The 23,546-nt window shown below is 47.8% G+C and overlaps 1 protein-coding gene across 3 annotated transcripts in view; it reads right to left on the bottom strand.

The window, feature by feature from the left end:
* Nucleotides 1-191: 191 nt before the first annotated feature.
* Nucleotides 192-23,546, bottom strand: part of LOC122922396 (NACHT, LRR and PYD domains-containing protein 12-like) — a 67,723-nt gene continuing 44,368 nt past the window's right edge. Inside the window, exons 8-9 of one of the 3 annotated variants that reach the window (XM_044272991.1) lie at nt 19,990-20,160; nt 192-479 (exon numbers count right to left, since the gene is read on the bottom strand). In XM_044272991.1, the coding sequence (XP_044128926.1) occupies nt 362-479; nt 19,990-20,160 (289 nt within the window). In that variant the 3' untranslated portion in view covers nt 192-361. Of the gene's footprint in view, nt 480-16,699; nt 17,807-19,989; nt 20,161-23,546 lie in introns of those variants that run through there. The other 2 variants (XM_044272990.1, XM_044272992.1) reach the window with 2 other exon arrangements.

The raw sequence follows: 23,546 nt of genomic DNA on the forward strand, positions 1-23,546 counted from the left end.
TATTATTTAAGAGGTTTGTACTCTTTCCTAGGAGATGAAGACCCTGTGACATTTACCATTGCTTTATTGTGTGAATGGAGGATGCATGGAAAGTAGGGTGCGGTGTGTGGTATAACTAAATGATTTTCCTATTTCATGACGTAAAGTCATAGTTTTATTAAAGACACGGAGGCGAGTATTGCTTTCTCCTTCTTTACTGAACCACCAATAGCAGCAAAGAGAAAAAATTAACATACAGGGAACCATAGCAACCAATGTCCCTCCCCTATGGCCCCTATAATAGGCCGCTCCTCCTATGGCTCTTCCTCTTTCTTTGGGATCCTGGTGCCAACATCCCGAACAATCCAACGAACTCTGAACATCAACCGGAACGAAGAACTCCACTCTGTACGAAGCAGGAACCAGCAGTCGCCAACCTGGTCAACCACCGAAGAACTTTAAACCGGAACCCGGTACACCATCCTTGAAGAAGCTTCAACCTGAAAGAGAGAACAGACCATGGGCCCAGGTGAAACCGGCATGTCAGGACAAGAGCATCGGACACCAACTGCTCAAACAGACCCGATAGGGGTTGAATGACCAACGGCAATAAAGTGCATAAAACAAACACTACAATGGCAAAGAAACAACCAACAGAGCAATAAATACAATGTCATTAATAAATAACAGGACAATAAACACCGCAAAGACATATACATAAGCGAGCCCTGAAAGAAAAACAACCCACCAAAAGACCCAAGGGAGGGAATCCAGGGTGGGCAATACTCGCCTCCGTGTCTTTAATAAAACTATGACTTTACGTCATGAAATAGGAAAATCATTTAGTTTTACATCAAGACACGGAGGCTCATATTGCAAGTTCAAAGCCTGTCAATAATTGAAGCAAACAAATTAGCTGGAGGACGGAAATAGAACTCCCTGAACGTGGTAACATTAGACCAGTCGGCCAGGCGCATCACGTCCTCCAATCTGGCCCCCGAAACCGCCAGAGCGGTGGCAGAGGCCCCCCGTGCGGAATGGGCTGTGAAGACCGAAGTGTCAACACCCGCCAACAACATAACCCATTTAAGCCAACGAGCTAACGTAGGGCTAGCCACCGGGCCAAACGGATGCCGAATAGAAACGAACAGCTGTGGCCTGGTCGGAGACCTGTGTGCCAGAGTCCTGGACTCGTACTCCCGAAGGCACGCCACGGGGCATAAGATCGGAGACGTAGGAAAACTAGGGTAGGACACGAACCGGATGCTAGTCTTAGTGCGACGCGAGATGTTAAAGGTAACCCCCTCCGGGGTAAACGAACGCGCGTCGTAGTCAAGGGCCCTCACATCCGATACTCTCTTACATGAAATGAGGCAAAACAGTGCCAACAATTTAGCGGACAATTGCCTAATGGATAGAGCAGAATTCTCGGGCCAAGAGGCCAAAAAGCCCAAAACCAGGGAGACATCCCAAGTAGTGGAAAAACGAGGCCGAGGGGGACGAGACAACCGAGCCCCCCGAAGGAGGCGAGACACAGAAGGATGTTGACCAGCCGCGACACCCGCGTAGCCCTCGTGGGTAGAAGAAATAGCGGACCTGAAAAGGTTAATGGTCCGATAAGCCTTCCCCGCCTCAAAGAGAGAGGTGAGGAAAAGCAGCAGGTCAGCTACAGGGATCCAAGTCCCGTTCCACGCACCAATTAGCCCAAGTTCTCCAGGTTGCCCGGTAAGACTTTCGGGTGCCGGGAGCCCACGCGCTGTCCAATAGTCGTCGAGTCGCAGCCGAAATTCCCTCGAAAGATCCAGGTGTCCGGAGATCCGGCACGCCAGCAGCCGCAGGGATCCGTCGAGGAGGAGGGGATGGTGTAGACCCTGAGGGTTGCGTAGGAGATCCAACCGGCTCGGGAGAAGAACCGGAACCTCCACCAGAATCTTCAACAATGAAGGGATCCAAACCTGGGACCCCCAGAACGGGACCACCAGAACCAGATCCGCCCGATGGCGGAGAACCTGCAGGAGAGTCCTCGGGATCATTGAGAACGGAGGAAACGCGTACAGGCGATACACCGACCAGTCCTGGAGGAAAGCATCCACTGCCACCGCTTCCGGGTCCGGACGCCAGCTGAAGAACCGGGTTAGCTGCCTGTTGAGCCGAGAGGCGAAGAGATCGACGGACATCGGACCCCACAAATCCGAAATCGCCGCGAACACCAGCGGATCCAACTGCCAATCGCTGCCGTCTGACAGGTAGCGAGAGTTCCAATCCGCCTGAATGTTGCTCAACCCTGGCAAATACTCCGCCTGCACCATGATGTCCCTGGACAGGCAGAACGACCAAAAATCCTTGGCCAAACACGCCAAAGTGGCCGAGCGAGTACCCCCCAGACGGTTGACATACCGGACCGCCGACACGTTGTCCATCCGCAGCCGGATACACGCGTTGGCGATCCCGTTGGAGAAACTCCTCACAGCGAAGGACCCCGCCAAGAGCTCCAACGCATTGTGCAGGAGGGATTCAGGAGGGATTCCTCCGCCGACCAGGGACCCCCAGTGGAGACCCCGTTGCAATGGGCCCCCCAGCCCTGGAGGCTCGCGTCCGATTCGATCGTCAACTCCGGCAGGGATCCAAAGATCGCTATCCCGTTCCACGCTTCCAGGTTGGCTATCCACCAACTCAGTTCCTCCCGGGCTTCCGAGTCCAGAACCACCGCGTCCGCAAAGGAGGCACCGGTCCGAAGATGGGCGATCTTCAGTCACTGGAGCGCCCGGTAATGCAGCGGGGCTGGGAACACCGCCTGAATGGAAGAGGCCAACAGGCCGATAATGCGGGCCAGGTGACGCAACGAGAGATGGGGAGCGAGGAGAGCATGTCTCACATCCTTGTGAATCCACCGTGAATCCTAGGAACTCCATTCTCTGGGACGGAGTAAGGCAGGATTTCTCTCGGTTGAGGAGGAACCCGAGACCCGAAAGCAGATCCGCCGTCCAGCGTAGATGTTCCAGCAATCCCGCTCTGGACTCGTGCATCAACAGGATGTCGTCCAGATAGACGATGAGGCGCACACCCCGAGTCCTCAACCACGACACGACCGGACGCAGCAACTTGGTGAAACACCAGGGAGCTGAAGACAGCCCGAACGGCAGACAGGTGAACCTCCAGACCTCTCCCTGCCACCGGAACTGAAGCAGGTCTCTGGAACGAGCGGATACCGGGACCGTCAGGTACGCATCCTTCAGGTCCAGTTTCACCATCCAGTCCCCAGGGATTAACAAGTCCCGAAGGAGATGGATCCCTTCCATCTTGAAATGACGGTAACGTACTACCGCATTCAACGAGCGAAGGTTGATGACCGGTCTCATCTGCCCGTCTTTCTTCTGCACAAGAAAGATGTTGCTGATCACACCCACCGATGCCGGGGGCGCAGGTTCTATTGCCAACTTTTGCCTGAGGGACTGCAATTCCGCGTCCACCAATGCACGGTCCGCGCGCGATAGGGGAACGAGCGGAGGGGAAGGAATCAGATAGGGGAAGCCCGTGAGCTCTATGTGAAATCCCCTGACCGTGGCAAGCACCCATGGATCCGCGGTAATGAGGCTCCAAGCGTGGGAAAAAAGCAGGAGTCTGCCCCCTACACAAGGTACCATAGAATCCCCAATCAGGGGAGCACTTACCCAAGGGTCTGCGGTGACTCGGGTTGCCCCGGAAGGAGCGAGAACGCCATTGCTGTCCTCTCGTGGTGAAGAACGGAGACGCGTTGCGTTGTTCCTGGAACTGAGGACAATGTCCACCGGAACCTCTGGTCGCTCCACGGGCCTGGAAATTTGCACGGCCGGACAGGCGGCCCCTACCACTGCCGGCCGGATGAGAGACCCGTCCCTGGAAGACCCTGCGCATAGAGGACTGGGCCTTGTCCAGCGCAGTAAAAGTGCCCACGAACCGGCTCATGTCCTTGATGAAGGACTCGCCGAAAAGAAGGCCCTGGGCATCCTTCCCTGCCTCAGTGAGCGCCAAATTGGCCAATTTGGGGTCAATCTTAAACAAGATCGCCTTGCGTCTCTCAATCGCCATGGCAGTATTGGCGTTTCCGGTCAGGCATATGGCCCTCTGGGCCCAGCCCCTCAATTCCACCGGGTCAATCGGGGTACCCTCAATTCTAGCCGCTTCGGCCAACTCTAAGATCCTAGTCAAGGGACCAAACACATCTAGAATCTTGTCCTGGCAGCTGCGGAGCGCTGAATCCAGGCCCTTTTTCGCGTTCCAACCCGTTTTGGACAAGAACTGCGACATCTTGGGGTCCACCAACGGGGTGTCACAGACCTTATTGGGGACCACTGGCCGGGGACACTCGGCCCTAAGCTTATTGCGCGACTCGCGACTAAGCGAGTGACGCACCCAGTGCTCCAAATAGGCCCCCACATGAGGGGAGGGAAGCCATTCCGCCGAACGAGGGTGATGCAACAACTCGGGATCGAACATCGGTTCGCCCGAATCATCCAACACGGCCTCAGAACGGGCAGCGGTGGAAGTCGTCGCCGCTTCCTTGGCAGAGGAGGCCGCCGCAGCGGAGGTAGATGGGCCCTGACCTGGGGGGGTGAGATCCTCCTCTGTGCCGTAATCGAAGTCCGCCATTGCCTCCTTGTCTGAAACTCTATCCGAGTCAGACAGGTCCGGTGATTGCGCTCTAGCGCATTTCCATGTCCGCGCCCTTTCTGCCTGGCGGGAAGAGGCCCTTTTCCGTGAGCTAAGCACGGGTTCCGGGGTGGCAAGATGCGCACCAGTCAAAGTCCCCTGTAAAACAGGGGGATCAATAGAGGTAGGCTGCGGTGCGGCAATGGGGTCTTGTGAGGGAGCACTAGCGGGACGTGCGGACAGGGCCTGGGCAATAGTCTGCGATAACACCGACGACATGGAGCCCATGGCCGCCATAATTGCGCCAGACACTGAGCGCTGCAGAGCCAGCGCATGCGCATCAGTTTCAGTGGGGCTAAGTCCCTCAGGGGAGGAGGGGGGGCGACTGGAAGTAGGAGGTGGAGTAGGAGCAGACATATTGAAGCCAATGCCTAATGGGGGCAGCGCTGGGACCAAACGCCTAAAGCAGAGGACAGGGCCGAGGTCACCTGAGACGCTGGGAGCAGGGAGCAGGAGCCGCCGACCGTGCCAGGAGCCGGAACGAGTGACCGGAAGTAGGAAGCCGTGGAAAGACCACCCCCCAGAAGCCCGCGAAAAAACGGCTGTAACTCACAAAGATGGCCGCCGAGATCTCGCGAGTTCTCGCAGCCGGCGACTACAGAGGGAATCCAAGATGGCCGCCGAGATCTCCCAAACACCCGGACAGCGCGGACAAGCTCAGGTAAATAAGAGAGGGGCGGGAGACAACGGCCAGCAAAGCAATGCCGGGGCCCAGCAAGAAAATCGCCACAAGGGGAGTGGGGGGGGGGGGGAGCCCTGAGGGCGCCGCAGAGTATCCCACAAAGCGCAGGGATAAGCGCAGCAAAGCAAACCCCCACCAGCAACGCCAGACTGCAGGGGAGGTGACAGAATCCCTTTAATTATGAAAATAACTGTTTAACGAGTTATTTTGAAGTTGTGTTTAATGGACGTCAGGAACACTTGGAGGCTTCTTGTTAATTGCTTTTACTTTCTCCCAAATGTTTGATTAGGTGAATGTTTTATTTGTAGCAATAATGAAGACCCTGACAGAATGTCTGGATAAAAAATTGGTTGGGAGCACCAATTAATATTTTTATGTTGGAAGGTGTTATGTCAAAAGGGGCCCTTTGTCTGTTTTATGTTAGTATTGTGTTATATGTTGTATGTTATATATGTTATGTGTTAGGACATCTGATTTGGACCAAAGCAGAACTGACTGAGGAAACATGGTACATTTCACCAGACCCCAAGGGGTGTGGACAAGTGATGTAAAGGGGAGGAGGAAAGGTGGAATATTGCAATGAGTAGGGTTGTTGCGGGTATCGAAATTTCCATACCCAATCGATATTTTGGTCCCGGTATCGATACGATACCGGGATTTCCATTTTTTCAATACTGGGCTGCGCTGCTGCACAGTCTAGTATCTCAGAACATGAGAGCGCTGCTGTCAGCAGCCCAGGGGAGAAGGAAGCTGTCTCTCCCTCCCCCCTGTGCCGCTGCAACCAATGGGGAGACAGGAGCAGAGTCCTATCATTGCGCCACCAATGATAGGACTTTTCATGGGTCCAGACTTTAAATAGCAGGCTACACAGAGCGTCGCCCAGAGATGTCCCAGCACTAACCGTTCACCCGCTGTGCCCCATTATGGTCTCCTGCTCCATATGCTAATTACTATCGGAGGAATGGGGGGGGGGGGACACATCAGCTTCTCTCCTAGGCGTTCCTTCTCCCTGCGCTGCGATTGGACAGCGCTACAGCCAGAGAGAAGGAACTCCCCCTAGAGAAGCTGATGTCTCCTCCCCATTCCTCTTATAGTAATTAGCATATGGAGCGGGAGACAGTAATGGGGCACAGAGGGCGAACGGAGCGGCGCCCAGGAATAATAGTAAGTGCAGGGAGATCCCTGGGCGCCGCTCTATGCAGCCTGCTACTTAAAGTCCAAACCCATACAAGGTCATCTTTAACTTTTAATACAGGAGGCAGGTGCCGGCAGCAGAATCACATAGCTGACACCCTGCCTCTGACAGGGAGCTGCGATCAACAGCAGTTAACCCCTCAGGTGCGGTACCTGAGGGGTTAACTGCCGCTGATCTGCTGCCGGTACCCACCTCCTGTAATAAATGTTAATTATCATTGGTGGCACAGTGCGCCCGCCCCCTCAACCCCCCCAGTATTATAATCATTGGTGGCAGTCGCCACAGGGTTCCCTCCCCTCCTCCTCATTGGTGGTGCAGTGGCAGCTCCTAATCGGAGCCCCAGCAATGTAATTCTGGGACTCTGATCGGTTACCATGGCAGCCAGGACGCTACTGAAGCCCTGGCTGCCATGGTAATCTCTCTGCTGCTATGTGCACAGAGCAGCAGGGAGAGTGTGAAGTCCTTTTCACCCTAATAGAGATCTATTAGGGTGAATAGGACAAGGGATGAAAAGATCCCAGGATAGTTATTAAATAAACTTAAAAAAAAAACCAAAAAAAACACCAAAATATTAAGTATAAATCCCCCCCTTTCCCAATTTTACATATAAAATATATAAACAATAAATAACCATAGCCACGTCCGAAAAGTCCAAACTATTAAAATCTAAAAAAATCGATGTGGTAAACGCCGGAACAAAAAAAAAAACTGCGCGATTCGCCATTTTTAAAAAAATGTTTATAGCGGACATAGAGTGTATTGTCTTTTACAAATTATTGTGAGAAAATGTAGTGTATCTGCTAATACTATAATGGGTCCTACAGACATGTACAAAGTCATTAATAAAGTCTGCCTTATAGGATGCATTGGGTGGATTTGCAACATATCTTAACCAATGAATTATATATGTCATCTATGTGTAACAGTGTGTAAAAGGGACCATTGTCCATTATCATGAATTTAAAAAGACGGTAGAAGATGGTGACTCTAACATCTCTAGATTATGGATAAGTAAAATGTCAGGAAGAAACCCTTAATACTGATGTATATTGGAGAGGTTAAAAAGGTCATGTGAATGTAGTATTAGGTATTTAGAATTAATTTTTAAGGTTGTGGTATTCATCTGCAATACCACAGTGCCATCTAGAGGCAGATGAACAATAGTACATTATTTTATAACTTGTTTTCTATAACATAGCAAGGGTTAAGATTACATCATAGTAGTATTAACATACGTTACACCCTCCTCAGTTGATTGGCAGATCATAATCCAGGAGGAGGTAACGTAAGATATCAGGGAGGATAAGTATTGCTGGATAGGAACATAGGAAGAGATCATCAGATCATCAAACCATCAGATCACAAGAAACAGGATCCTCATAAGAAAATAAAGATCCATAAAGGATATCAAAAGAAACTTGAATTATATTTTGACCACTAGAGAACTCCTGAGAACTGGTCCCATCCGAAGCTCTGCCCATCCTTGACTCTGTAACATATGTTATACTTTTTGCTTGTGATATTAATAAGATATTCCTCTCAGCATATAGTCAAGAGTTCCCATACTGTGGGAACGTATAGTGTTAAACACCTCCCTAAATGCTAGTTGTCCTCTTAGCAAAGATGCATATTGCTAATGGGAGATTAGACATTATCTGAGTAGAGGAAAAACTCTGGGAAATTATATTTCCATAGTCTGATTGCTGAGTGGGGTATAATATCAATGAGATTAATATCATTTATATTTTTGATTGTCATAGGCTGAGACAGAGTCAAGGGACAACATTTATTGTTCTTGTATTAATCTGTATTTTGTCATGTTATAACCTGTTGGTAAACAGAAAATCCTGAGTTTCTCTTGATATATTAATTATTGGTCTGTTTGATAAAATATAGCATTTATATCTTATCATATGTAACTTTAAGTAATTCTGTGCTGGTGAGAAAGTGATAGTGGGTTACACCACCATCTAGTGGTGGTTCGTTGGTACTGCGTCAATTTGTCTATCCATTGATCTTTTGTCTGTTTTATATTGGATTTTACTCCTTTGTAAATACATTTTATATTTTTGCATAATTGATTGCCCCTTTGTTTTCATTAATTGCATAAATTAAATTTAGAGTCTCAAGATAAAAGAAAATGTATTTTTATGTCCGCCTAGTGGATTTCCTGACTGATTTCCATATTTTATTGACATTTTATCTCTTATATAAAATATTTATATTTTTTTATAAAAGATATAGTTTGACAGTAAGATGGCTCAGGGTAAGACTGCTAACATTAATATAGATTCTAGGTATGCCTTTGGTATCACCCATTATTATACTGTAATCTGGAGGAGCAGAGATTTTTTGGGTCCATGGGTAAGCTCATCAATAATGAATGTTGAATGTGTGACAGGTGTTTGATTTCCTGATGCTACCTGAGGAGCTAAAGGCTAAACTATTACCTGAAGCCTACTGTTAGTGGGGGTCTATGTTATACAGGCTGGTTTAGGGCCAGTAGACTTCCAAAATATGAATCTGATACAGGCTACAAAGGCTGAAGGGAAAAATGGAAGCAAGAAGTAGAAGTGATGCGTGAGAATGAACTCTGGAGGGTTGTAAACTCTACTTCAGAGGGCACTCTACCCAATGAGGATGGATTTAGAGCATGGGCAAATCAAGAGAGGGAATATGTGATTGGGTTCTATGGTGGGTGGCTCCTGGATTCAACAATGCTGCCATTAGGTTAGTTGGATGTGTGTTATAATAATGATGGGAGAACTATGGCAGTTCCAGGAAGGCGTATGCCCAGGTCATCTTACCCATTTCAGAGACTGCGTATTCACTACATTCAGTTACCAAAGGTAGAACAGTGTGACTATGTCCTTGTCTGTATTGATCTCTTTCCAGGATATTCAAAAACCTGGCCTGTAGCAAAGGCAACAACAAAGACTACAGCTACGAAGATACTGTCTGAGGTAGTATATAGATATGGGGTTCCAGAGAGGATGGAGGGTAATAAGGGAATTAATTTCACAGAAGAACATTGGGTATGGTGGAAAGATAGAATAATGACATGTTCTTGAAAGATCAAGGCAAAGGGAAATAATGTCATTCCTTGGTTCTGTATTCAGGAAGAATCGTGCCTCAGAAGAATATCTTCTTGTCACCGTATGAGATATCTCCAACAGGCCCAGATACTGTATTGTTGATCTTACTACCTATTGTTATGGTATGTGGCTTCTGACCCATGAGGATCAGAGACACCAAAGTGGGGAAGTGAGCTATACCTTGTACAAGATACAGGCTATACAATTAATCAGAAGACAGGTTGTGGTATTGAACAAGTTTGTGGAGATCTGTAATAGAGTTGAGCGAACACCTGGATGTTCGGGTTCGAGAAGTTCGGCCGAACTTCCCGGAAATGTTCGAGTTTGGGATCTGAACCCGACCCGAACTTCGTCCCGAACCCGAACCCCATTGAAGTCAATGGGGACCCAGGAAAGAGCTAGAGGGCTGCAAAAGGCAGCAACATGTAGGTAAATCCCCTGCAAACAAATGTGGATAGGGAAATGAATAAAAATAAAAAAAATAAAAATTAACCAATATCAATTGGAGAGAGGTCCCATAGCAGAGAATCTGGCTTCACGTCACCCACCACTGGAACAGTCCATTGTCAGATATTTAGTCCCAGGCACCCAGGCAGAGGAGAGAGGTCCCGTAACAGAGGATCTGTCTTCATGTCAGCAGAGAATCAAGCTTCATGTCATAGCAGAGAATCATGCTTCACGTCACCCAACATTGGAACAGTCCATTGGCATATATTTAGGCCCCGGCACCCAGACAGAGGAGAGGTTCATTCAACTTTGGGTAGCCTCGCAATATAATGGTAAAATGAAAATAAAAATAGGATTGAATGAGGAAGTGCCCTGGAGTCCAATAATATATGGTTAAGGGGAGGTAGTTAATGTCTAATCTGCACAAGGGACGGACAGATCCTGTGGGATCCATGCCTGGTTCATTTTTATGAACGTCAGCTTGTCCACATTGGCTGTAGACAGGCGGCTGCGTTTGTCTGTAATGACGCCTCCTGCCGTGCTGAATACACGTTCAGACAAAACGCCGGCCGCCGGGCAGGCCAGCACCTCCAAGGCATAAAAGGCTAGCTCTGGCCACGTGGACAATTTAGAGACCCAGAAGTTGAATGGGGCCGAACCATCAGTCAGTACGTGGAGGGGTGTGCACACGTACTGTTCCACCATGTTAGTGAAATGTTGCCTCCTGCTAACACGTTCCGTATCAGGTGGTGGTGCAGTTAGCGGTGGCGTGTTGACAAAAGTTTTCCACATCTCTGCCATGCTAACCCTGCCCTCAGAGGAGCTGGCCGTGACACAGCTGCCTTGGCGACCTCTTGCTCCTCCTCTGCCTTGGCCTTGGGCTTCCACTTGTTCCCCTGTGACATTTGGGAATGCTTTCAGTAGCGCGTCTACCAACGTGCGCTTGTACTCGCGCATCTTCCTATCACGCTCCAGTGCAGGAAGTAAGGTGGGCACATTGTCTTTGTACCGTGGATCCAGCAGGGTGGCAACCCAGTAGTCCGCACACGTTAAAATGTGGGCAACTCTGCTGTCGTTGCGCAGGCACTGCAGCATGTAGTCGCTCATGTGTGCCAGGCTGCCCAGGGGTAAGGACAAGCTGTCCTCTGTGGGAGGCGTTTCGTCATCGTCCTGCGTTTCCCCCCAGCCACGCACCAGTGATGGGCCCGAGCTGCGTTGGGTGCCACCCCGCTGTGACCATGCTTCATCCTCATCCTCCTCCACCTCCTCCTCATCCTCGTCCTCCTCGTCCTCCAGTAGTGGGCCCTGGCTGGCCACATTTGTACCTGGCCTCTGCTGTTGCAAAAAACCTCCTTCTGAGTCACTTCGAAGAGACTGGCCTGAAAGTGCTAAAAATGACCCCTCTTCCTCCTCCTGGGCCACCTCCTCTTCCATCATCGCCCTAAGTGTTTTCTCAAGGAGACATAGAAGTGGTATTCTAACGCTGATAACGGCATCATCGCCACTGGCCATGTTGGTGGAGTACTCGAAACAGCGCAACAGGGCACACAGGTCTCGCATGGAGGCCCAGTCATTGGTGGTGAAGTGGTGCTGTTCCGCAGAGCGACTGACCCGTGCGTGCTGCAGCTGAAACTCCACTATGGCCTGCTGCTGCTCGCACAGTCTGTCCAGTATGTGCAAGGTGGAGTTCCACCTGGTGGGCACGTCGCATATGAGGCGGTGAGCGGGAAGGCCTAAGTTACGCTGTAGCGCAGACAGGCGAGCAGCGGCAGGATGTGAACGCCGGAAGCGCGAACAGACGGCCCGCACTTTATGCAGCAGCTCTGACATGTCGGGGTAGTTGTGTATGAACTTCTGCACCACCAAATTCAGCACATGCGCCAAGCAAGGGATGTGCGTCAAACCGGCTAGTCCCAGAGCTGCAACGAGATTTCACCCATTATCACACACCACCAGGCCGGGTTTGAGGCTCACCGGCAGCAACCACTCGTCGGTCTGTTGTTCTATACCCCGCCACAACTCCTGTGCGGTGTGGGGCCTGTCCCCCAAACATATGAGTTTCAGAATGGCCTGCTGACGTTTACCCCGGGCTGTGCTGAAGTTGGTGGTGAAGGTGTGTGGCTGACTGGATGAGCAGGTGGAAGAAGAGGAGGAGGAAGCCGAGAAGGAGGAGGTGGCAACAGGAGGCAAAGAATGTTGCCCTGCGATCCTTGGCGGCGGAAGGACGTGCGCCAAACAGCTCTCCGCCTGGGGCCCAGCTGCCACTACATTTACCCAGTGTGCAGTTAGGGAGATATAGCGTCCCTGGCCGTGCTTACTGGTCCACGTATCTGTGGTTAGGTGGACCTTGCCACAGATGGCGCTGCGCAGTGCACACTTGATTTTATCGGATACTTGGTTGTGCAGGGAAGGCACGGCTCTCTTGGAGAAGTAGTGGCGGCTGGGAACAACATACTGTGGGACAGCAAGCGACATGAGCTGTTTGAAGCTGTCTGTGTCCACCAGCCTAAATGACAGCATTTCATAGGCCAGTAGTTCAGAAATGCTGGCATTCAGGGCCAGGGATCGAGGGTGGCTAGGTGGGAATTTACGCTTTCTCTCAAATGTTTGTGAGATGGAGAGCTGAACGCTGGCGTGTGACATCGTTGAGATGCTTGGTGACGGAGGTGGTGGTGTTGGTGGTACATCCCCTGTTTGCTGGGCGGCAGGTGCCAACGTTCCTCCAGAGGCAGAGGAAGAGGCAGAGGCGGCAGCAGCAGAAGAGGCCGAGGCGGCAGCAGCAGAAGAGGCCGAGGCGGCAGCAGCAGAAGAGGCCGAGGCGGCAGCAGCAGAAGAGGTAGCAGGGGGAGCCTGAGTGACTTCCTTGGTTTTAAGGTGTTTACTCCACTGCAGTTCATGCTTTGCATGCAGGTGCCTGGTCATGCAGGTTGTGCTCAGGTTCAGAACGTTAATGCCTCGCTTCAGGCTCTGATGGCACAGCGTGCAAACCACTCGGGTCTTGTCGTCAGCACATTGTTTGAAGAAGTGCCATGCCAGGGAACTCCTTGAAGCTGCCTTTGGGGTGCTCGGTCCCAGATGGCGGCGGTCAGTAGCAGGCGGAGTCTCTTGGCGGCGGGTGTTCTGCTTTTGCCCACTGCTCCCTCTTTTGCTACGCTGTTGGCTCGGTCTCACCACTGCCTCTTCCTCCGAACTGTGAAAGTCAGTGGCACGACCTTCATTCCATGTGGGGTCTAGGACCTCATTGTCCCCTGCATCGTCTTCCACCCAGTCTTCCTCCCTGACCTCCTGTTCAGTCTGCACACTGCAGAAAGACGCAGCAGTTGGCACCTGTGTTTCGTCATCATCAGAGACTTGCTGAGGTGGTATTTCCATGTCCTCATCATCAGGAAACATAAGTGGTTGTGCGTCAGTGCAGTCTATGTCTTCCACCGCTGGGGAAGGGCTAGGTGGATGCCCTTGGGAAACCCTGCCAGCAGAGTCTTCAAACAGCATAAGAGACTGCTGCATAACTTGAGGCTCAGACAGTTTCCCTGGTATGCATGGGGGTGATGTGACAGACTGATGGGGTTGGTTTTCAGGCGCCATCTGTGCGCTTTCTGCAGAAGACTGGGTGGGAGATAATGTGAACGTGCTGGATCCACTGTCGGCCACCCAATTGACTAATGCCTGTACCTGCTCAGGCCTTACCATCCTTAGAACGGCATTGGGCCCCACCAAATATCGCTGTAAATTATGGCGGCTACTGGGACCTGAGGTAGTTGGTACACTAGGACGTGTGGCTGTGGCAGAACGGCCACGCCCTCTCCCAGCACCAGAGGGTCCACTAACACCACCACGACCATGTCCGCGTCCCTTACTAGATGTTTTCCTCATTGTTATCGTTCACCACAACAACAAAAATATTATTTGGCCCAATGTATTGAATTCAAATTCAGGCCTTTTTTTACAGACACCTAACACTATCTGGCTATTTATTTAGGTACCGTATTACACTAATACAGGCACAGCAGTAACCACAGATTTAGCTGACTATAAATTTGAGGCCTAGTATTTAGGCGCTGGGTGACAGGTATAGATTTACTGACAGAATTAGACTTGGAAATGCACAGTAGCGTGTGTGTGAAGTTATTGAGAATGACCCTATCTGCACCTTCAATCTAATATACCCTTTTAGGGATAGATTTAAAGTAGGTCTGATACAGCAGAAACCACTAATTTAGAGAATTGCTAAGTTGGGAATTGTATTTCAACCCAGAACAAAAACTGTGCATTGACGGACACTAAATAACTTGCCCAGCTACAGCAATAACCACAGATTTAGCTGACTACAAATTTGAGGCCTATTATTTAGGCACTGGGTGACAGGTATACGTTTACAGACAGAATTAGACTGGGATATGGCCAAAAAATAACCACACTATTGATGGTTAAATGCACTTGGTGTGACAGCTTGACCCTGATGTAGTATATGGCCAAAAAATAACCACACTATTGATGGTTAAATGCACTTGGTGACAGGCGCAGCTTGCCCCTGATGTAGTATATGGCCAAAAAATAACCACACTATTGATGGTTAAATGCACTTGGTGTGACAGCTTCACCCTGATGTAGGATATAGCCAAAAAATAACCACACTATTGAGGGTTAAATGTACTTGGTGACAGCTTGTGCTGGCGCACCACAAGACACAAAATGGCCGCCGATCACCCCAGAAAAAAGTGAATGAAAAACGCTCTGGGCAGCCTAAAAACAGTGAGCAATAGAATAGCAGCAGTTCAATCATCCACAGCTGTAGATCGATCTCTGAATGAAGTCTTTTGGAGGAGTTAATCACTGCCTAATCTCGCCCTAACGTCGCAGCTGCAACCTCTCCCTACACTGTTCAAAGCAGAGTGACGTGCGGCGCTACATGACTCCAGCTTAAATAGAGGCTGGGTCACATGCTGCACTGGCCAATCACAGCCATGCCAATAGTAGGCATGGCTGTGACGGCCTCTTGGGGCAAGTAGTATGATGCTTGTTGATTGGCTGCTTTACAGCCTTTCAAAAAGCGCCAAGAAAGCGACGAACACCATGATGCTCACCTACGCACCTGTTGCTACAGAGGAAGTCAAGGATTTGGAGTGTGAACTTCGTTCATTGGATGAGAACATCATATATATCCTATTGAATTGCAGAAAGCCAGAGACATTGTGTGTGTAGTATAAATGTAGGTATCTGTGTGTTTTGGGAAAACCAACAACAGGGGTGAATGAAGGAGAAAATGAAAAATATAGAGTATAATGTCGCCTGATTCTACATTCCCAAATCTTACGTGTGTGTACACAATCCAAAAGTGGGAGGTAGATCACTAGGCTGAGGGGCTATAGATTAGATGAAGTAAGCATGGGTAATGAGGAACAGATGTTGGCCAAGAAGCACATGAAGTAAGCACGCATTGTCCATATATGGAGATGTATAATGGGGTTGTAGAGAGAGTTTAACCTATCCAATGAGGATAAGACAAGTATCAGGGTGGTTATGTGTATAAGATGAGTGTGGGCCTCTCCCCCTTTGAGCATTTTCCTTTGTGCGATTGAAGCCGTTAATGCTCCCGGCTAGCCGCTATAAACCTTATTCTTCCTGAAAAATGCGTTTCCTGAATGGTTTTCCACAACATTTTGCTTCTAAACTTCTAAGCCTTGTAACGTCCCCAAAAAATAAAATGGCATCCCCAAAATGATCCAAACATGAAGTAGACATGTGGGGAATTTAAATTAATAACTATTTTTGGAGGTATTACTATGCATTATAGAAGTAGAGAAATTAAAACTTGGAAATTTATAAATTTGTACAAATTTTTGGTAAATTTTGTATTTTTTTATACATAAAAATGAATGTTTTTTTTACTCCATTTTACCAGTGTCATGAAGTACAATTTGTGACGAAAAAACTATCTCAGAACGGCCTGGATAAGTATAAAGCATTTTAAAGTTAACACCACATAAAGTTACACTGGTCAGATTTGCCAAAAAATGGCCTGGTCCTCAAGGTGAAAATGAGCCCGGTCCTTAAGGGGTTAAGGACCAGTTCAGTTATGAAGTCATTTTGTGGGGCTTACATAATAGAAACCACCCATAAGTGATGCCACTGTAGAAACTACACCCCCACGTTATTTAAATATGAGTTTTCAAACTTTAGGTGTTACATAAGAACTAAAGGAAAATGGAGGTGAAATTTAAAAATTTCACTTTTTTTTTCCTTCAGATTTTACATTTTTATCCATTTTTTTTCTGTAACACAGAAAGGGTTCATGGGAAGACAAAACTAAATATCTATTACCCTGATTCTGCGGTTTACAGAAACAACCCACATGTTGACGTAAACTGCTGCATGGGCGCATAGAAGGGCGCAGAAGGGAAGGAGCACCATATGGATTTTGGAAGGTAGATTTCACTGGGATAATTTTAAGCTGCCATGTCGCATTTGAAGACCCCCTAATGCACCCCTAGAGTAGAAACTCCCAAAAAATGACGCCAACTATGGAATAAGGTGACAGTTTTATTGGTACTATTTTGGGGTACATTTTTGATTGTTCTATATTACACTTTTTGTGAGGCAGGGTAACCATAAAATGGCTGTTGTGGCACAGTTTTTATTTTTTGTTTATGTGTATTTTTATATTTAAATTTTACATAATAAAGCATTTTTAATCATGTTTTAATTTTCTGAAAGTTACATTTCTTTTATTTTTCAACCTATCGTCTTGTGTAGGGCGATAACTATTACCCCTATACTGTGTAACTATTACCCCTATACTGTGTAACTATTACTCCTATACTGGGTAACTATTACTCCTATACTGGGTAACTATTATCTCTATACTGTGTAACTATTACCTCTATACTGTGTAACTATTACCCCTATACTGTGTAACTATTACCCCTATACTGGGTAACTATTACCCCTATACTGGGTAACTATGTGCACTATATGATGTCTACTGTGTATTATATGTGCACTGCATGATATATACTGTGTATTGTATGTGTACTGTATGATGTGTACTGTATACTTTATGAGGTACTGTGTGAGGTGTACTGTAAGGATACATTCACACGACCGTATGTGTTTTGCGGATCCATTGTAACAATGCCTATCCTTGTCAGCAAGACAGACAAGAATAGGACACGTTTTATATTTTTTGCGGGGCTACGGAACGGACATACGGATGTGGATAGCACACGCCGTCTAGCAAAACTTTTTCTCGCTCGAAGTCACGTGAGACTTCGGTGAATGACTACGGTATTCCTACCTGTGTATTTTAAAACATTTTAAAATATCAATCCGAAGTCGTCTTTGGTACCGGCTGGTACCTCGCTACCAAGGTCCACTTCAGATTCCTAATTTATACTGTTTTTAAATAGACAGAGAAGAATACCGTAGTCATTCACCGAAGACTCGCGTGACTTCAGGCCGAGACGAAGATTTGCTACACAGAGCCCATACATTTTAATGCTGTATGGAAACAGCGTTGCAAACAAAAAGTTATTTTCTTTAATTGACTTTGTATCTATGATCTGAAGCTTGATTCGGTCAAGCCTAGTCCTGTTATCTTCTCATCACAGACAGGAATCCGGCTTCTTCTCAGTTCAGTAAATGATCTCCATATTTGGTTTCTGCTTTTCCAGTTTTCCTAGGGCCTCCTTCTCCTCTTCAGATAATTCATTGAGCTCCAGACTAGAAGAGAAAACAGCGCCCCCAGCATTAGTGAGGTTGTATTGTGAGGTTTCCTCCTGACCTCAGATCAGTCAGTGAATTGATCACCTGAGGATGGGATCTGTACATTCTTGTGTGTTTTCCAGACCTGGTGACACTGGGGGAATTACTACTACAGTCATACCAGTTTACTGAAGGAAACACATATGAAGGTCACCACTTGTGTCACAACCTGATGATGAGTAATGACGGGCACAGTAGCCTGCAACACAGGTGAATGCCGGCCTAAATAAATGTTCCCTGGTGGGCCCAAAAACTGATTACAGCAGTATTACAGTATCAGCAAATAGAATGTATAATTTCATTTATACTTTCTGCATCAATTCTTTTAACCCCTTCCAGGCACAGCCATTTTTCTCCTTCCTGACCTAGCCCAATTTTGCAAATCTGACATGTGTCATGTGGTAATAACTTTGAAACGTTTTTACTTATCAAAGTAATTGTGAGAATTTTTTTCGTGACACATTGTACTTCACACTACTGGTAAATTCTGATCCATGTGTTTTACTTTTATTTAGAAAAAAAATGAAAATCCCACATTTACAGAAAATTTGGAAAAATTTGCAGTTTTCTAAATGTGAATTTCCCTGCTTTTAAGGCTAGTCTCCCCATCTAGCACTGCCGGATACCACCGCCTTCTCGCTCGACCCCATTGATCATTGAGATCTGGCTGCTACCTGAGAATTCGCCTGAAAAAAGCCACTGCACGCGGCTGGACCTGCCAGCTGGAACACCCGCCACAGGTCATGCCTCGCAAACTAGTTTCCAAATATGTCTACTTTATGTTGGCATGATTTTTATTAGAAGTCATTTTATTTTTTAGGGTGTTAGAAGGCTTAGAATTTTAGAAGGAATTTTTCTAATATTCCAGTACATTTCCAAAACAGACTTTTTTAAAGACCACGTCAGTTCTGATGTGACTTTTAGGGCCTTACATAATAGAAAACACCTATAAATAACCCAATTTTAAAAACTACACCCCTCAATGTATTCAAAACTGAATTTTGAAAACTTTGTAAACCCTTTAGGTGTTCCACAGGATTTAAAGTAAAATAAAAAATGTTTCCAATAACACAGCTACTGGGTAAATTCCTGTATGGGCACACAGCAGGGCTCAGAAGGAAAGGAGTGCCATTTGGCTTTTGGAGTGCAGATTTTGATGGAATGGTTTTTGAGCACTACATCACATTTATAGAGACCTTGATGTACCAATGCAGTGGAACCCTTCAAAAAGTGACCCCATTTTGGAAACTACACCCCTCAAGTAAAGTGAACATTTTGATACCACAAGTATTTTACAGAAATAAATGAGCAGGGGACAGTGCGAGTTACAAGTCTAAGATATGACATTTCAGTGCATAGTAAGTTGTGCCCTATGTGTACCATGCATCCTATTGTTAGGGTACATCCACTGCCCTTATTGGGTCCAGGATTGGCAAGAAACAGTGAAAGATAGGACATCTCTTATCTATTGTGGCATGGACCTTGAAGCCCAATGCGACACACAGCAGCGCTTCCGAGGGCTTCCAGGTCTGCGCTGCAAAATATAGGTCCTATCACCTGAACTTCAGGTCCCTATTTCTCTAGGGAAACTTAAAAAAAAAAGTTAAAGTTTAGGTACACTTAAGCCCACTTAGGGGTCTTTAAAGGGGTTATCTGCTGATTAATATTGATGACATCTTCAGTATAGGTCATCAATATCAGATCGGCAGGTGTCTGACACCTGGGACTCCCACCGATCAGCTGTTGTATACATTTGCATTTCTCTATTTTTGTGAGGTCATTATTACATCATTATCCATCTTAAAAGAAGTTATTTATTACCATTCTCCACGTCTACTTTATGGTGGCTTCATTTTGTAAACGTCATTTCATGTTTTAGTACATTAAAAGCCATTTGGCTTTTGGATGGCAGATTTTGCTGGAACGGTGCCATGTCACATTTGAAAAGACCCTGAGGTACCTCTATAGTAGAAATACCCCAAAAGTAGCCCCATTTTGGAAACTTCACCCATCACATATCAAGGAGCAGTCAGCAGTTTATCTCATAGACATAACAATGGTGCGGAGCATAAAATAGAATGAAATCCATGTATAACTTGTGCCCCACATGTCTCAGTCCTGTACACGTCTCTTATACTCACCGTAATTCCTTTATCCTGCAGGCCGGACTGGACAGAGCCTCCATCAAGTCACTGAAGTGAGGACCAGACAGACGGTTATCAGACAGGACAAGTATCTTTAGGGACGGGTTATTCCTTATTACAGATGCCAACTGGATGCAGGAAGTGTCTGGTAGATCATTATTACCCAAACTGTAAGAATAGGAATAAGAAGATGAGATGCAGATTGTGACTGTGGAGAGAAAATGTCCCCGGCTGTTAGTAAAATCCATAAATGTCATCACTAGAAGCCGCCTCTTGTGTGTGGTGGATGTCAGGAATGGCGGCAGCTATAGGATATGTCCATGTCCTAGAAATCCAGAACCCTGAGAAGTGTCCTCACTTTATGGCATGTCATAAATAATAATAAAAACACTTAGTTAAATTGTTCAGTTAAAGGGGTAATCCTAGTGATGGCTAATCTCCAGCACTCAAGCTGTGGTGAAACTACGACTCCCAGCATGTTCCATTCATCTTGGGAATCGTAGTTTTAGCACAGTTGGAGTGCCGGAGGTTAGCCATCACAGGGTTATCCCATGACTAATTATCATGCCCGGCGTGCCAATCACATACGTGACGCAAAGGGAGTGAAAAGGAAGGCTCTGTCCAAGGGAGAGGGAAAGATGATGACCCCTAACTCACCTTGAGGCTGGCACCTGACTGCCCTGACGTCCCTAGATGGGTTTCTCACCCGTATGCCGTTCACGTTTCTAAACCCTGGCTTTCCCTAAGATGAGCCCTAGGTAGTGAACGGGGCGGTGGAAACACTAGTCCGCACCACTAACACTAAAGGGAAACACTAAAGGGAAACACTAGGGAGAGGACAGACAAAACATATAGTCCCAGGTGGGCGACAACAAACAACCAACGGGGATTCGGAGGGTAACGCTCTGGTACGACAACCAGGAATAACAGCAACACAGCTCCAGTGGGTCAGTATAGAAGTCCAGGCAGGAAGCTCTATATCTGGCAACCAGAGAAGTGGGAGAGGGGAATATAAGGAGGTTGGGAGTGACGGACAAGGAACAGCTGAGGAGAAGGAGCTACGGATCCCTGAGTGAGACAAAAAGGATTGCAAGGCAAACCCAGAAAGCTACCATTAAGTAACAGCGCTATCTTTAGACATAGAGCGCACAGCCACCCGCTGCGACTTCCTGACCCTGGGTATAACGGAGTCAGACGTGGCTCTTGACACCCTCGTGACACTAATGGTGGTAGGCTGTATCTGATTGTACCGCTTGATCTACTCCTTTGCACTGTTTTAATGGTTGCAATAAAACTTTTATGGACTGGTGAATACCGTGGATCTATTTTTCTCTTTATATTGGATCATATAGTACAAGGATGCTTAACCTGCGGACCTCTGGCTGTTGTAAAACTACAACTCCCACCATGCCCTGCTGTAGGCTAATAGCCGTAGGCTGGGAGTTGTAGTTTTGCAACACCTGGAGGGCCGCAGGTTGGGCATCCCTGATATAGTACATGCCTGTACCTCACATGGATCCAGAGATCTTACTATTCATTGCTCTGCTAGGTTTATATCAAGCTGGTAGATCAGGGTGTGTGTCTTATCTGCTGCAGCTCAGGGGGTGTGTCTCAACTGCTGCAGCTCAGGGGGTGTGTCTCATCTGCTGCAGCTCAGGGGGTGTGTCTCATCTGCTGCAGCTCAGGGGGTGTGTCTCATCTGCTGCAGCTCAGGGGGTGTGTCTCATCTGCTGCAGTTCAGGGGGTGTGTCTCATCTGCTGCAGCTCAGGGGTGTGTCTCATCTGCTGCAGCTCAGGGGGTGTGTCTCATCTGCTGCAGCTCAGGGGGGGTGTCTCATCTGCTGCAGCTCAGGGGGGGTGTCTCATCTGCTGCAGCTCAGGGGGTGTGTCTCATCTGCTGCAGCTCAGGGGGTGTGTCTCATCTGCTGCAGCTCAGGGGGTGTGTCTCATCTGCTGCAGCTCAGGGGGTGTGTCTCTTCTGCTGCAGCTCAGGGGGTGTGTCTCTTCTGCTGCAGCTCAGGGGGTGTGTCTCTTCTGCTGCAGCTCAGGGGGTGTGTCTTTTCTGCTGCAGCTCAGGGGGTGTGTCTTTTCTGCTGCAGCTCAGGGGGTGTGTCTTTTCTGCTGCAGCTCAGGGGGTGTGTCTTTTCTGCTGCAGCTCAGGGAGTGTGTCTTATCTGCTGCAGCTCAGGGGGTGTGTCTTATCTGCTGCAGCTCAGGGAGTGTGTCTTATCTGCTGCAGTTCAGGGGGTGTGTCTTATCTGCTGCAGCTCAGGGGTGTGTCTTATCTGCTGCAGCTCAGGGGGTGTGTCTTATCTGCTGCAGCTCAGGGGGTGTGTCTTATCTGCTGCAGCTCAGGGGGTGTGTCTTATCTGCTGCAGCTCAGGGGGTGTGTCTTATCTGCTGCAGCTCAGGGGGTGTGTCTTTTCTGCTGCAGCTCAGGGGGGGGGGTCTAATCTGCTGCAGCTCAGGGGTGTGTCTCATCTGCTGCAGCTCAGGGGGTGTGTCTTATCTGCTGCAGCTCAGGGGGTGTGTCTTTTCTGCTGCAGCTCAGGGGGGGGGTCTAATCTGCTGCAGCTCTCTCCTTATAACAGCTCAGGAGGCAGTTGAGGGATGAAACTGAGCTAGTGCGGCTTTATCAGTGAGCCGGACAAAGAAATAAGAAAAGATAACAAACAGTAGGTGGCGCTAAACAGATACATTTACTGAGTAACTTTGCTAAATTTTAAATTACATTTACAAATTACAATTACAATTACAAAAGAATTCAGATTGAGGTGCTGGTTTGAAAACTGTAGAATGCTTTTTGTGGGAAAGCCCCTTTAATACGAGCTCTATAACATCATATGCTTTTTCTGTGCCTCTAAATCCTGTATATGAAACTGGCTCACATGCGGACCGCCCCAGGAAAGGAAGACCAAGAGTCACCTCTGCTGCGGAGGATAAGTTCATCCGAGTCACCAGCCTCAGAAATCGCAGGTTAACAGCAGCTCAGATTAGAGACCAGGTCAATGCCACCCAGAGTTCTAGCAGCAGACACATCTCTAGAACAACTGTTAAGAGGAGTCTGTGTGAATGAGGCCTTCATGGTACAATATCTGCTAGGAAACCACTGCTAAGGACAGGCAACAAGCAGACGACACTTGTTTGGGCTAAAGAACACAAGGAATTTACATTAGACCAGTGGAAATCTGTGCTTTGGTCTGATGAGTCCAAATTTGAGATCTTTGGTTCCAACCACCGTGTCTTTGTGCGACATAACAAAAAAGTGTGAAACAACTGAAAATATGTCATAATCTAGGTTCTTCAAAGTAGCCACCTTTTGCTTTGATTACTGCTTTGCACCGTCTTGGCATTCTCTTGATGAGCTTCAAGAGATAGTCACCTGAAATGGTCTTCCAACAGTCTTGAAGGAGTTCCCAGAGATGCTTAGCACTTGTTGGCCCTTTTGCCTTCACTCTGCGGTCCAGCTCACCCCAAACCCATCTCGATTGGGTTCAGGTCCGGTGACTGTGGAGGCCAGGTCATCTTCATGGTCAAATAGCCCTTACACAGCC

Source organism: Bufo gargarizans, unplaced genomic scaffold, assembly GCF_014858855.1.
Source record: "Bufo gargarizans isolate SCDJY-AF-19 unplaced genomic scaffold, ASM1485885v1 fragScaff_scaffold_322_pilon, whole genome shotgun sequence".
Lineage (NCBI taxonomy): Eukaryota > Metazoa > Chordata > Amphibia > Anura > Bufonidae > Bufo > Bufo gargarizans.